Source organism: Cavia porcellus, unplaced genomic scaffold (genome assembly GCF_034190915.1).
Source record: "Cavia porcellus strain 051 isolate PalLab524CR breed Dunkin Hartley unplaced genomic scaffold, mCavPor4.1 scaffold_11, whole genome shotgun sequence".
In the NCBI taxonomy this organism is placed as follows: Eukaryota; Metazoa; Chordata; class Mammalia; order Rodentia; family Caviidae; genus Cavia; species Cavia porcellus.
In genome coordinates, this window is record NW_026947494.1 from 58,056,242 (window position 1) to 58,070,739 (window position 14,498).

At 42.9% G+C, this 14,498-nt stretch overlaps 1 protein-coding gene and 1 long non-coding RNA gene across 15 annotated transcripts in view; one reads left to right on the plus strand and one right to left on the minus strand.

The window, feature by feature from the left end:
* Window positions 1–1,501: 1,501 nt before the first annotated feature.
* LOC134478118 (uncharacterized) lies at window positions 1,502–3,302 on the minus strand. The gene is made up of 2 exons (XR_010050541.1): window positions 3,046–3,302; window positions 1,502–1,975 (listed from the first exon to the last, which is right to left on the minus strand). It is a non-coding gene; the product is annotated as an uncharacterized LOC134478118 (long non-coding RNA).
* A 580-nt stretch (window positions 3,303–3,882) lies between these two features.
* Window positions 3,883–14,498, plus strand: part of Ccdc125 (coiled-coil domain containing 125) — a 53,921-nt gene continuing 43,305 nt past the window's right edge. The window contains exons 1-3 of one of the 14 annotated variants that reach the window (XM_063258296.1): window positions 3,885–4,010; window positions 8,701–8,831; window positions 13,509–13,834. In XM_063258296.1, coding sequence (XP_063114366.1) covers window positions 8,764–8,831; window positions 13,509–13,834 — 394 coding nt within the window. In that variant the 5' untranslated portion in view covers window positions 3,885–4,010; window positions 8,701–8,763. The other 13 variants (XM_013146586.3, XM_013146534.3, XM_063258298.1 and 10 more) reach the window with 13 other exon arrangements.

Here is a 14,498-nt window from a genome sequence, read left to right on the forward strand (position 1 = left end):
ATACCACCTTTCTTTCCTTCCTTCCTCCCTTCCTTACTATGTCTCTTTTTCTCCCCCTCTCTCTGCAATTATTAATTATACTGAACAGTCACAGGGAAAATGTCTTTTTTCAGAGCAATGGGGGAAAACACTAGTATTAAAAATTTCAAGTTACAAAGCTACATATACCCTTAATCTGTTCTTCACTGCCTATTTTTTTTTAAACACTGTGACATAACTTTTTTTTTTTTGGTACTGGGGATCGAACTCACGACCCTGTGCTTGCAAGGCAAGCACTTATGCTGCTGAGCTAAATCCACATATTTTCTAATTATGATAAGGTTTTTATTGGGTGTCATATACAGAACCTACTGGTAACAAAGTACACCTGATTGAAGCTTGTTCTTCTTTTTTTTTTTTTGTCTTTTTCTCAGTACCAGGGATCGAACTCACAACTGCATGCTTACAAGGCAGGCGCTTATGCCACTGAGCTAAATCCCCAGCCCCCGAAGCTTGTTCTTTCTGACGGCTAACTAATGCTGCAATGGCAATGTGAAATCCTCTGTATCTGCAGACCTAATTCACAGATTGCTTAGTCATATTTTTGGTCAGCGATATTTAGGAAAAGAAGGAGCTGAACATGATGGAAGAAGAGAGAAGGGTAAAGGATGAGAGAAGGAAAGAAAGGGGGAAGAAAGGGAGGAGACAGCAGAGAGGAGGGGAAGACTGTAAAACAGAGGGGAGGATAAAGGAAAGAAAGGAGGGAGAGAAAGAAGTGGAAGGAAGGGGAGAGGCAATGAAAGAGAAAACGATACATCGCTATTATGATTGATACAGTTGGGTTAAAGCTACTCTTATTTGTTTCCTACTTATTCTACATACTCTTTATTCCTCTTGCCTTGCTTTTTTGTTTTTCTGGATAAATGTAATATTTTTAATATTCTGTTTTGGTTTCTCTATTGACTTTTAAATTATCTGTCTTTGTGGTTGCTCTAAAAATGGTAATATACACATTAAAGTTAATTGTCTATTTTCACACCATATTTAGCACTTCATAGACATATAGGGACCTTACAAAAATGTAATTGAAATTAGTTTCTTCACAAAAGTAAAATAAAATAAAGATACTCCTTAAATGACAGACATGCCTGTGTGTGGAGCTGAGCAGGGATCTGCACCCAAAGTTTTAAGGTCAAAGGGACAAAGTTTTCTTGTCTTCTATCTTTACTTCTTCTGTCCTACCTCAGAACCAACAATCCTAGCCAACCAAATGAAATGAGTCCACATGGCCAGTCTTAAGTTGTTACAGGTAGTGATGAAAGCAAGTAATAAGAGTTAGGTAACTTACTTTACATGATAGAAAGTATGAGTCAGTATTAAAAATCATTAAGATTTCATTGTAGGTAGGCTCTTGCCTGCTGCTTCTGCCCAGTGTAAATGCAGTTTTTTGTTCATAACCAAGTTCATCTGAAGGTAAACTGTGAACTTAATATTTAGTTGGTCTTTCATTCAGACAATGGGCTCTTTTTTTATTTTTATTCTTTGGTACCGGGGATTGAACTCACAACCTTGTGCTTGCCAGGCAGGCACTTATACCACCAAGCTAAATCCCCAGCCCTCTTTTTATCCAGAGATGATAGAAATAAGGGCTCTTTTTATCCAGAGATGATAGAAATAAGACTGAACCAAATACTGCAAGCACCCATGGACATCTGGTTTAGTGATTAAGTTCCCCAAAGAGGGCAGCAGGATTTTACTGATTTGTGATGCTGAGCTAATGTCTGGTACTGTCCATCGGTCCAGTGCATGGTTCCAAAAGGTGTTTCTTCTTGTGACACTTGGGACACCAGGTGGTCATCATCAACTAGGCAGTGATGAATTTTCATATATCTGGCCTCTTCATCCTGCACAAAATATCATGGCCTCATGGGTTAGGATGCTGTAATAGGGTCAAATGACTTCAGATGCTTGGGCTTTAGTTGTCTTGTGAAAAAACCTAAGTGTGGGGCAGAAAAGTGGGAGGAGAAAAGAAATCTTATCAGCTCTAAGGAGAAGCAGTCAAGTTAACCCTGCAGTGCAGTCTTGAATGAATTTTTTTGTTTTTTGTTTTTGTCTTTTTCCTTTTTATCGGTACCGGGGATCGAACTCACGACTGCCTGCTTGCAAGGTAGGTGTTTATGCCGCTGAGCTAAACCTCCAGCCCCCATGAATTTTTCTTTTTTATACAGTCTTGCTATACAGTTCAGGCTGGCCTTGAACTCCATAGGTAGCCCAACCTGGTTCCAAATTTACCACAACCTTCCTGCCTCAGCCTCTAGAGCTATAGGCTTACAGTGCCACCATACCCAGGAAACTAATCATTTTCAAATGATCAACGTGTCTAAGTGTAGAACTGAGCAGAGTCTGACCCAAGTGTTAAGACATCAAAGGAAACACACACAGTATGAAGAAAGAGATGCCAAACATTTCAGCCCATTTTAGGTAACCATCAGACATCTGTGAAAGATCAGCCTTCAGCTTTTGGGAAGAAATCCTGACAACTGGTATCATAATGCACTTGTCAGGGGTGTCACCTACAGGAGTACTGTGAAACTGATCATGTATTTCCCAGCTCCTATCTCCAACATAAGTGTCTGAGTAAGCCCAAATTTTTCCCCTCTTGGCAGAAATTATCTAATTTCATGCAAACATTCTGCTTTTGTGGTCTTCATGATATGTCCAGGGGCGAAAATAGCTGCTGATTACATTATGAACAGTTCTCTAAAATTATTAGTAAGTAAACAAAACAAAGAGCCATACTCACGACCCAGAGGGAAGTTCCCAGCCCCTAGCACAACCCAGTGAGTTCCTAGAAACTAGACTCATTTTTCGTGACTGGGCAGTCAGAGCTCAGAGCTGTGCTCCCATCCCAGCCTCACTCAGCTCCTCCAGCTAAAGCTTTTCTGCACCGCCGACGCCGCGGGCATGAAGGGTTTGCCAGTGGACTCCGGCTGTTGCTTCAGTCCAAGATGTCACTAGGGCTGGAGTCGGCGGCTGAGTTGCCCATGGCCCCACTTCCGCGCTCACCGTTGTCCTTCCAGTCTTCATTTGAGGCCATCACCCCCTCCCTCAGCTGCCCGCAGCGGCCTCTACAGCCTGCGCGCGACAGGCGAAAGTCCGAGTTCCGGCGGCCAGAGTACCCGAGGCGGGTGCGTGCGTGCGTGCGCGCTCACGGGACTGAGGACGCACGACCCGGCGTGTCCCTGCTGGGTGAGCGCGCTGGAGAAGGCGGCGGGGGCGCGCGGCAGCAGCAGTAGCGAGGCTCCTAGAGGTGCGCGCGAGTTTGCGGAAACTACGTCGGTTTTGGGACCCGCTGGACAACCTACTCCTTTCCTAGTATCCTGTTAATTTGCTTTCCTGACACTGAGACATAACTAATGGATTTCAAAGATTATTTGTTTTGTTTCCTTTTTAAAATTGTCCTTTTACCTGTTAATTTTGAGCTTTGAAACTACAACGCACTGAATGCTAAGTTGACCCATTTTCTATTCAGAAACAGAAGAAAGTTCTCAGAAAAACAGGAAATCCTGATACTGTAAATCTATGGTTTAGTGACTAGCTTGTCCCAATACTAATTACTCAGTTTTCATAACTATGCTAATGCTAACCTCCGATGCTTTTGGGCACAGGCTATGCAGGAGTGCTCAGCACTGTGTTCACAACTGACTGCAAATCTCAAAATGACTCTCAAGCAATTGTCGCAGACACCCACGGCGAGGTGAACCGGGGCATTGCCCATAGCAGGGTTTGAGTTAGTCCCGCGCCCTGGCCGGCAGGAAGCAGGTGTCTGTTTGACCAAGCTGTGTGCCAAGCCCGGTTGTTGTCGTCGGGCCGCTGGGTGTGGACACATCTGCCGCGCGTTTCCAAGCGGGAATCTCTTTCCTCTCCAGTCTGCGCCTCGAGTATCACCGAGGCGCCCGCTGCAGAGACGCAGAACGCCACCCAACGCCCGCCATCTTGTCCGCGCGGAGTGGGACCGGGTCGGGTAGGAGGTGGGGCCGCTTCTGGAGGTGACTTGGCCGCGGCGCTTGTTTCAATTATATTTGCCATGAAATGTTTTAGGACGAGGAAGGGGTGTCTGGGTCCGTGTGTGGAGTTTGTGTTCTTGGCTGCCGAATGTAGGCGGCTTGGGTAGATGAAGTAAGGAACTAGGACAGTGAAGTTCCTGGGCAGAGGGTGGTTGGTTTGGGGAAAGTTTTGTGGATGGAGAGGAGTTGGCAGCTGAAGGTATGGGAGCACCAGAGAGAAAAGGGGGACACAATTCCAAAGTTTTGGAGCATGGCAGAATAGAGGACACAGCAGGAGACTGGGTCGGGGTGGGAAGGACAGCGAGTTTGCTTTGGGACTGTCTGCACTGGCGTCGCGCGCAGAACATCCTGCGGGAGATGGGTGTGTAGCAGTGGTGAACCGAGGCAAAGACACGCGTGAGAGCCTGGAAGGGGAACCAAGTTAAGTTGGTGGATCGAGGCGGTCGAGGCGAAGGACTGGGATCTGATTTCTTGTAGGATTGAGGAGCCCAAGTATAGCAGAGACCTGGCCTGGGGAATTAAGCGTCTGCGTCTGCAGAAGTGAAGGAAGTTGAGAAGGACTCTGAATCTTGGGTTTAGCAATTAGGAAGTCATCGGTCATTTTCCAGAGTTGCTTTAGTGAAAAAATAGGAAAACGGTTAACAGCCTGTAATGTGTTTATTGTTTCTCTTCCCCAGCGGCTGGAGTACTAGGCAAGGAGCAAGGTATGGTTTCTAGTCGCGGCTCTCCCGCTTCCTACTCTTGTGATTTTGGTTGAATCATTATCCATGAACTGGAACAGGAAACCAATCTCAGTACAACCAGAAGGACTCTTTCATTTTTTTTAAATTAAGTTTTTTGGTACATTTAGGAATATACATAATGATCACATTCATCATAAAGATTTTATACCTATATATGATGTAACTTGCTTTTTTTTCCCATTTCCCTTCCCTCACTTCAGCTCCTTTTCCCCTTACTTACAAAAAAGGTTTATTTCCAGTTTTTCCTTCTTTTCCTCATTTCTTTTTTTTCCTTTTCTTTCCTTTTCCCCCTTCCTTAGTCCCCTTTCCATTTGAACATTTTCTTCCTGTTTCACAATCTCTTTTATACATTTTAGGACCCTTTCTTTTTTTTTTTTTCTTTTGTCTTTTTCCTTTTTACCGGTACCGGGTATCGAACTCACGACTGCCTGCTTGCAAGGCAGGCGCTTATGCCGCTGGGCTAAATCCCCAGCCCCAACCCTTTCATTTCTGGCAACACCTAACAGTGGAGAACTGGTGGTGTGTGGCACATACTTTGGAAAATGGTGATGCAGTAGTTTAGAGCTGTAGTAAACAAAAGAAAAAATCATATTTACCCACCCTCCTTGTGAGATTGGATCACCTTATGTTGCCTGGGCTGGCCCTGAAATGGCCTCAAGCATTCTTGTTGCCTCAGCCTCCTAAGTAGCTGAGACTACAGTTATACACTATCATGCCTGGTTTAATACTTACATTCTGACTCTGTCAACATTGATTTAGCTAATGTAGTTCAAATACATCAGTGGTGTCCAAAATGACCTTATAAAATAGTTAGGCTTATATCCATTTTGGAGATAAATGGGCTGTGACAATTCTGCTTCACCATCAGCTTGATTGGACTCTGAGGCTAATGGAAAGGTGATTGGTGCATAGGGGCATGGTGCCAAAGTGGACTAACCCTCTGGTACTCAGGATTGTGTGTTAGAGTGGGTCACTGGGTACCTGGAAGGATTGTGGCCCATTCGTGCTGGTCCCCTGGCTGCTTCTTGGCTGCCATGGATAGAGCAGCTGTGCCCAATCAGGCCTTCCTGCCGAGCCTGTTTGGCATTGCAGCCAGTCAGCTGTGGATCAAACCTGAACCCTCAAGTGGATCAGCCATTCCTTGCAGTTTTGGCTGTCAGGTTTTTTTTTGTCCCAGTAATGAGAAAGTGACTAACAGAGGCCCTAAGAATTTCAGGGCCTTGTCCATGGTCAGAGTGTGGCAAGTGGTGACTATGGCTGGAGCCCAGACCTCCCGAGACAGCGCTTTCTCAGTCCCCTTCCTGCTCTGGCCCTGGTCACCAACACTGAGCACACTAAACTAGTTAGGTTAGTAATCCTATTTCCATTTTCTTTCTCTTCCTACATTTTTTCTCTTTCTCTCTTTCCTGTTTTTTTTTTTTTTTTTTTTTTTTTTTTTTTTTTTGAGGCAGTCATTCACTATATAGTTCAGCCTGACCTTGTATTCACTAACTCAGACGGGCCTCGAACTCTCGGCATGTCCTTCCTGCCTCAGCCTCCACAGTTCTGGGATCACAGGTGTGCACCACTATATCTAGCTTCAGTTATATTTTTAAAAACATTAGGGGCCTGGGGATATACTCAGTGACAGCACTTGCCCAACATAAGCAAGACCCTGGGTTTGATTCCTAGCATAAACAAAACAAAAGAAGGAGGAGGAGAAGGAGGAGGAGGAGGAGGAAGGAAAGGGGGAGGAAGGGAAGGAGGGGGGGGAGGAGGAGAAGAAAGAAGAAGAAAAAGAAGAAGAAGAAAGAAAAAAGTCCAGTAGAGTCTGGAGCATGGGAAACTCATATTCAGCTCCAAATTCTGGGAGGCCACACTCATGGTGGCCAAATAATGTGGTGTAATAAACAGTATTCTTAGTTCACTGCACAGTTGCTTAGTATTTCCTCTTACTGTGTTTCCCCCTTGTGTTGACCAATTCTGTCTTCTGTACAGCTGGTCACCCAGTCCTGACCACACCATTCTTTTTTTTTAATCGGTACCAGGGATCGAACTCACGACTGCCTGCTTGCAAGGCAGGTTCTTATGCCACTGAGCTAAATCCCCAGCCCCCACCACACCATTCTTAATACAGGCAGAAGGTTGTATTTAATCAGCAGGAATACAAACTGGTTATGGTGGTGCACAGCTGTAGTCTTAGCATGCTGGGAGGCTGAGACAGGAGGATCACAAATTTGAGCCCAGCCTGGATTACATCATGACTTAGCAGGACACTGTCTCACAGAAAAAAAAAATTCTCCTTTGAGTCAATAATCTCTTATTTACCATGACAAATTGAGATAGACATAGCTACTTTTAAAGGAAATAACCATGTAAAACAACCAACATGATTTTATGACAATTTGGAAAGGACTGAGTCCAACAGCTGTACTGAGTATTGCACTAGCTCACTCTTTTATTTTTTGTATTTATTTATTTTTGGTTTTTTGAGATGGTAATTCAGTTCAGGCAGGCCTCAAACATTGTGATCCTCTTGCCTCAGCTCCAGTTGCTGGAATTCCAGGTGTGTGCTACCTTGCGAAGAGGTTGGCTTACTCTTTTAGATTTTCATATTGAGTCCTGTTTAATATCATAAGTAACAGAAAGTTGATGTGCTATTGATCTCACTGAAGTTCTCCAGTGGTGTAAAATGGTGGCTGAATGTTAGCTCTGACAGGGGAAATCCCAGTTAGCATCCTTCTTGACCTCCTGTTAGTTGTTGTGAGCCTCTATTCCAGTTTAATCATCACAGTATTGTCTCAAAGAGTGTGAGGAGCAAATAGAATAATCTAAGTAAAGCACTTGGCACAGGTCTACTACATGGAAAGCATGCAGTAAGTACTATATAATTTCTTAAAAGTTTTGGTAATTTGAGTGGTCCAGTTTAATTATTTTCTAAGCAAGCACAACTGATCAACAACATCCTTATCTTCTTGTCCCTTAATCCTGTGTATGTATTGTTTTAAAATGTTTAACATATCATCTAGGTATAATTTACATGTAACAATATGCATGCATCATAGGTATATGGTTTGCTGAGTTTTAACAAACTGGCACTCTGATTGGGTACAGAACTATTCTACCACCTAAACATCTCTTCATTCCCTTGGCAGTCAGCCCTGCCATCCTGAACAACCACTGATCTGTTAGCTGTTATTGTGCATTGGTTCTACCAGGATCTCAAATGGTGTGTCCTAATTCATCGGCACAATGTCTGAAATTTGTGCATGATTTGCATATATCTGAAATGCATCTTTGTTTATTGCTGGCTATATTCTGTCGTGTGGACGTACCACAGTCTGCCTGTTTTCTTGGAGATAGACACTTGGTTTCCCAGGTTTTTGTTTTTGTTTCTCAGTGTTGGGGATTGAACCCAAGGCTTTTGGACTGAGCTACATCTCCAGCCCTTTCTTATTTTTCATTTTGAGACAGGGTCTTGCTAAGTTGCAAAGCTGCCTAGGATGGACTTAAGTTTGTGATCTTTCTACCTCAGTTTCCTAAAGTGCTGGGGTTACAGGAGTGCACTATTACACCCAGATGCAGGTTTTTGTTTTTGTTTTTGCTTTTGAAACCAAGCCTTGAGAAAGCAATGAACTGTTTCTAAAGAGCCAGAGGAAAGCACCTGTTTCCAAACGCTGGGTGGTGAAAGGCTGTGTTCAGTGTGCTCTTCATTGGTGGGACAAGACAGAGTGTTTCCGGTTGCTGTCACGAGTTGGGGGGCTGCAGTGGCTTTGTGGGGAGAACCTCATCCTCTCCCGGACTGCGGGCAGGAACCCCAGCTGGCCTGGTGTGAGGCCTTGTGCAGGTGACTGTTTTGCATCTTGCCCTACAGCCAGGTATTTCAGTCTGATTATTCCCTTGTTCTTTCTTTTATTCATTCCCGGGACTAGGTTCCCGGGACTGGAGTGGGCCCTGGGACAGCGGTAAAGCAGACAGAACCTGCTTGCCAGGAAATGCAGAGCCTGAGCACACAGAGGGACCCAGGCCTGAGCCGAGCCGTGGGCGGGGCCTGCGCGATCATGTAAGCATGGGCCCGTACAAATTTTAAAAATTGCGGGGGCGGGGCGAGGGGAAAAAAAGGACCGCTGAGGCGCTTCTGGTGCTCTCCACTCCCTCCCTTGTATTAGCTTCTTTTTATTGGGCCTGATTTCAGCTGTGTCCGTGCCCTTTGAAAAGCAGGTGAAAGGCATGCAAGGGCCTGAGGTTCTGCGCAAATAGGCAGAGAGCCCTGCCTCCGGGAGGGACTCAGGCCGAAGGAGAGGTGTGGCCAGGGCTCTATACAGGATCTGCAAAACAAAAGGGCAGAAGGGACAGGAACTCCTTTCCCAACAATTCACCGTCCCAGACACAAAACCTGTGCTAGTTGGTCTGTATAGAAATACGAAGTGGACCGTCTATTGACCCCCTTCCTTTTTGTAAAAGACCTGAACCCCTGTGTCCTATTATCTGTGATAGGATTATTTCCAAAAGATGAAAAATATTTCCAAAAAATGAGAAGTATAAAACAAAAGAGGCCTTTATTCTGAGAACACGGAGAGAGATGACTGGCGATCCGGCTGCTGAAGTCTGGCAATCTCTCTCGCGGACACGTGGCGTGGGGGAATATAAGTAGCCTCAGCTTAGGGCAGTGCCCTAAGGCCATTAGAGATGCACAGGTATTTCACTGGCACAGGTTTGGCGCCAGGGACAGATTCCGAAGGGTAGGGGGATATAGGGTTACAAGTAAATCTCTAGGGGCGGGGAGACATTCGAGCTGAAGCTTTTTTCTGGCTACAGTGTCCCGTCTGGGTCAACAACCCTTTCAATCTGTCTTTAGATTTGCTCTCTATGTATATTTTGGGTTTCTCATATAAGAAAAATTATGGCGTATGTAAGCCTATGTGTCTGGTTTACTTCACTCATCATTTTGATCTCAAAGTTTACAAATGACTCAAGTTTATCCTTTGGCAGTGTAGTGCTCTAAATACATTTGTCTAAATACGTTTTCTTTATCCATTCATCTGTTGATGGACAATAGGTTGCTTCTAAGATTTAGCTATTATAAATTATGCGGCCATAAACATGGGTATATATGGATCACTGTAATATGATGATTTTAACTCTTTCAGGGATGATTTTAACTCTTACAAGAAGAGCGGGTTCAAATGGAGTTCCTATTTTTAGTGTTTTGTGGAATCGCCATACTCATTTCCATAGTGGTTATTCTAGTTTACATTCTCAGCAGCAAAGCAGAAGGGATCTTTTTTCCATACAGCCTTACCAGCATTTGTTATCTGATTTCTTGATGATGGCCGTTCTTTCTGGAGTAGGGTGGAATCTCAATGTTGTTTTAATTGGTGTCTCTGTAGTGACCAGAGATGCTGGACATTTTTTCCATGTATTTATTGTACTTCTTCTGAGAAATGTCTATTTGTTTCAGTTGTCCAGGTTTTGATTCGGTCTTTTATTTTAGGGGATCTAATTTTTTTAGTTCTTCCTATATTCTTTTTGTTGTTGTTGCTGTTTTGAGACAGGATTTTAGTATGTAGTTCATGCTGACCTTGAACTCATTGATGATCCTCCTCCCTAATCCTTCTGAGTGCTGGCATTATAGGTGTGCATCATCATGCCCACGTTGTCATATATTCTTTGTTGTTATCATTGTTGTTGTTGTTGTTGTTGTGATGTAGATCTCACTGTGTAATTCAGGCCGGTCTTGAACTCATCACATAGCCCAGGTTGGCCTCAAATTTACGGTGATCCTTCTCCTGCCTCCACTTCCTGAGTACTGGGACACGGAATGCACCACCATACTTGGCTCATCATATATTCTATATATTAGTCCTCTGCCTGAGGAGTAATTGACAGAAAATTTTCCTGTTCTGTAAGTTGTCTCTTCACTCTGTTGATTGTTTCGTTTGCCGTGCAGAAGACTTTCATTTTGGTATTTTATCCCATTTGTTGATTTTTAATGTTATTCTTTTTTTCTTTGTTTTGTTTGAGACAGCATCTTACTACGTAGCCCAGCTGGCCTCAGACTGGTGGTGATCCTCCTGCTTCAGCCTCCTGAGTGCTAGGATTTCAGGCTTGCACCCATGCATGGCTTCTTGATGTAATTTTTTTGCGCAATTGGGATTCTGCTCAGAATGTCCTCTCCTATGTGTATATATCTTCAAGAGTTTTACCTATTATCTTCCAGCAGATTAACTGTTACTATTTTAGTATTTAGATCTTTGAACTACTTTGATTTTAGTTTAACTCATGTGAGATACAGGAACCTAGACTCAATTTTCTGCATTAGATAGCCAGTTTTCTCAACACTGTTTATTACAGAGGCTGTCTTTTCTCCAGAGTATGTTTTTTGGCTCCTTTATCAAAGATCAGGTAGCTGAATATACTTGAGGTTGTTCCTGCCTCCTCTATTCTGTTCCATTGATCCACTTGTGTGCCAATAACTTGCTATGTTTTTGTTTTCAACCACTATAGCTTTGTAGTATAATTTGAGGTCTGGGATTGTGAAGTCTCCAGCTTTGCTCTTGTTGCCCAGGATTGCTTTTGCTATTCTGGGTTTCTCTTGGCTCCATAGGAATTTTAGGATTGTTTTGTTTGGTTCTGTGAGGAATGCTATTGGTATTTGGATTGGGATTGCATTAAATCTGTGTATCAGTTTTGGAAGTGTGGCCATTATTGACATTATTGGTTCCAACTACCCAGGAACAGGGGACATCTTTTCATTTTCTGATTCCTTCCTTGATCTCTATTTTCAGAGTACAATACTGTATTTTCATTGTAGGATTCTTTCACTTTCTTGGTTAGGTTAATGATATTTTTTCCTAATCTCTTTCTCAGAGAGTTCATTATTGGTGTTTAGGAACACTCTTGATTTTGTATCCTGCTACATGAATGTGGTTATACTAGGAGTTTATTATTATTTTATTTTTATTTTTAATTTTGGTACCGGGGATTGAACTTATGACCTTGTGCTTGCCAGGCAGGCGTTTATGCCACTGAGTAGATTTTTTATGTAGGGGTTTGTGTCATCTGCAAATAAATTATAACTAGACTTCCTTTATTATACATATCCATTTTGTTTCTTCCTCTTGTCTGGTTGCTCTGGCTAATGTCTGTAGTACTATGTTGAACAGGAGAGGTAACAGTGGGCATCCTTGTCTAGTTCCTGATTTTATAGGGAAAACTTTCAGCTTTTTCCCATTTATTATGATGTAGTAAGTTCGTCACTAATGGCTTTTATCAGATTGAGGTTAGGTCCTTCTATACCTATTTCAGAGTTTTGTTGTGATAAAAGAAAAAAATGACAACGAATCTAGTTTTAAAGATAACTTTTAAGTGGCTTTTATGGTCCTAGAATCAGGCAGCAGTCTGAAAACTGCTTCAGAATGCTTTGCCCTGCCACATATGCAGGTTGTATTTGAGTCAAAAAAAACAAAAACAAAAAAACCAAGTGACATAGACAAGAAAAAGTGATATATAAAGAGAACTGCCTAATTAAAGTCCTCCATTCGCCTATTTGAACCCACCTTAAACAGTCGGCTGTTGTGATTGGCTGAACCTTGGCTGCTTGTTACAAGAATAGGTTACCAGGCTGGGGATTTAGCTCAGCATTGTAAGTGGGTGGTCGGTCATGAGTTCAATCTCTGGTACCGATAAAAAGGAAAAAGACAAAAAATAAATAAATAAAATAAAATAAAATAAAATTTATTAAAAAAAAGAATAGGTTATGAAGAGTCTGGTTACAGTTCCTTAACTGGGCAGAAAATTGTAGGCCAAACTTAGTTCAGTTTAACATTTTTAAAACTGTAATTTATAATTATTCCTGAGTTTGATTCCCTGTACCAAAAACAAAACAAAAAAATATTTTTGGGGGGCTGGGGATTTAGCTTAGAGGCATAAGTGCCTGCCTTGCAAGCAGGCAGTCATGAGTTGGATCCCTGGTACCGGTAAAAATACAAATACAAAAAAAAAAAAAAAAAGCATTCTGAAAAAATATTTTTTTGTCAATTGAAAAACTATAGTTGTATATATTTATGGGGTACATAGTGATGTTATGACTTATGAATACAATGTAGAATAATAAAATCAAGCTAACAATATTTATCATGTCAAAGGTATATTTTGTGATGAGACCATCTGACATTTACTCGTGGTAATTTGGAAATGTATAATACATTGTTGTTTACTGTGTACAACATATGGGAGCAATATCTGTTAAAAAGAGGAAATGTGATTTTTTGTGTTTCACTGAGGATGCAATCCTTTGACCATCATTATCCGTGTTACTCCCTCCAGCCTCTGGTAACTGTTATTCCACTCTGCTTCTCTGACTGTCTAGGCTTCAGCCCACATGGTCCAGCGCATTCTTTCTGTGCCTGGTTTATTTCACTTGGTTTAATGTTATCCAGTCTCATTTGTGCTGTGGCAAATTAATAAACATCTCTTTTTAAGACAATGCGATTTCATTTTGTACACACATTGTAGTGTGTGTGTGTGTGTGTGTGTGTGTGTGTGCTATTGGGGCTTGAATCCAGGGCTACATCCCCAGCCCTGTATTTTTTATTTGGAGATAGGATCTTACTAAGTCACTAAGTTACCTAGGCTGAGCTTCAGCTTTTTTTGGTGAAGTAGGAGTCCCAGATTTACTGACCAGTTTTTATTACTATTTTCCCTACCTACACATTACCCGTTTTCCCCTACTGTGAAGCGAGCATTTGCTGATGAGCAAGGTGGGGAGATCGCTTAGTGCATCCAACGCGCAGCTCTGGGATGTGGAAACAGAAGAGGATGATATGAGGGAAGGTGACCTGGGGTACGGCCTCGGATGGAGCCCTGGCAGACTCAGTGAGCTGGCAGTCTCACCTTCACTTCCATCTAGACGGTCAGATGGAAAGAACTTGAGTCCTTCTCCATTTCCAAGAGCCGGGGAAGAAAGCAAGAGGGCTGTTTCCCAGTGTTTTACGCACACGAACCTGCACACCACCTGCCCTCAGAGGCCCAGAGCAGGCAGCTGCAGCCAAGAACGGAAGCTTGGTAAGGGTGCACAGTCCTCTCCTCCTGCCGTTTCAGTGCGCAGTTGCCCTCCCAACAGATGCAAAGGGAAACCACGTAGATGTCAGGAATTCATCTTAGCTCACCCTTGTGACCGGTGAGGTCAGCCATAACACAGAACAAACTGATGTTTGTATTTTCAACCTTTGTGCAAATTATGAACCGCAGTAGTTATTCTGCATTACTAGTGTATATATGTGTATGTTTCTTTGGTAATAGTTATCACCTACCTTCCTTCCTTCCTTCCTTTCTTTTTCTTTTTTTTGGCACTGGAGATTGAGCACAAGGCTTTCACACTGAGCGGCATCCCCAGCTCATCTTTTATCTTTTATTTTGAGACAGAGTCTTGATAAGTCACTGTGTTGATTATGCAAGGCTCAAACTTGTGATCTTCTTGCCTCAGTCTCATAAGAGTACTAGGGTTATAGGCATGTGCCACCATGCCTGGCATCTACCTTGATTTTTCTGGAGGTAGTTTTATTTTTTTCTTAGCCAACAAACTAATAGTTGCTTGGTACGGTGTGGTACTAAGCACAGGTCTAGGTTCTCCCAATAAGTAAGTGAAGCAGGGAAGGTGCTGAGATCGCGTTTCTCTCACTAGAGTTGAGGAGCAGGCTGTAACCCCATGTCAGCACATGCATGGCTA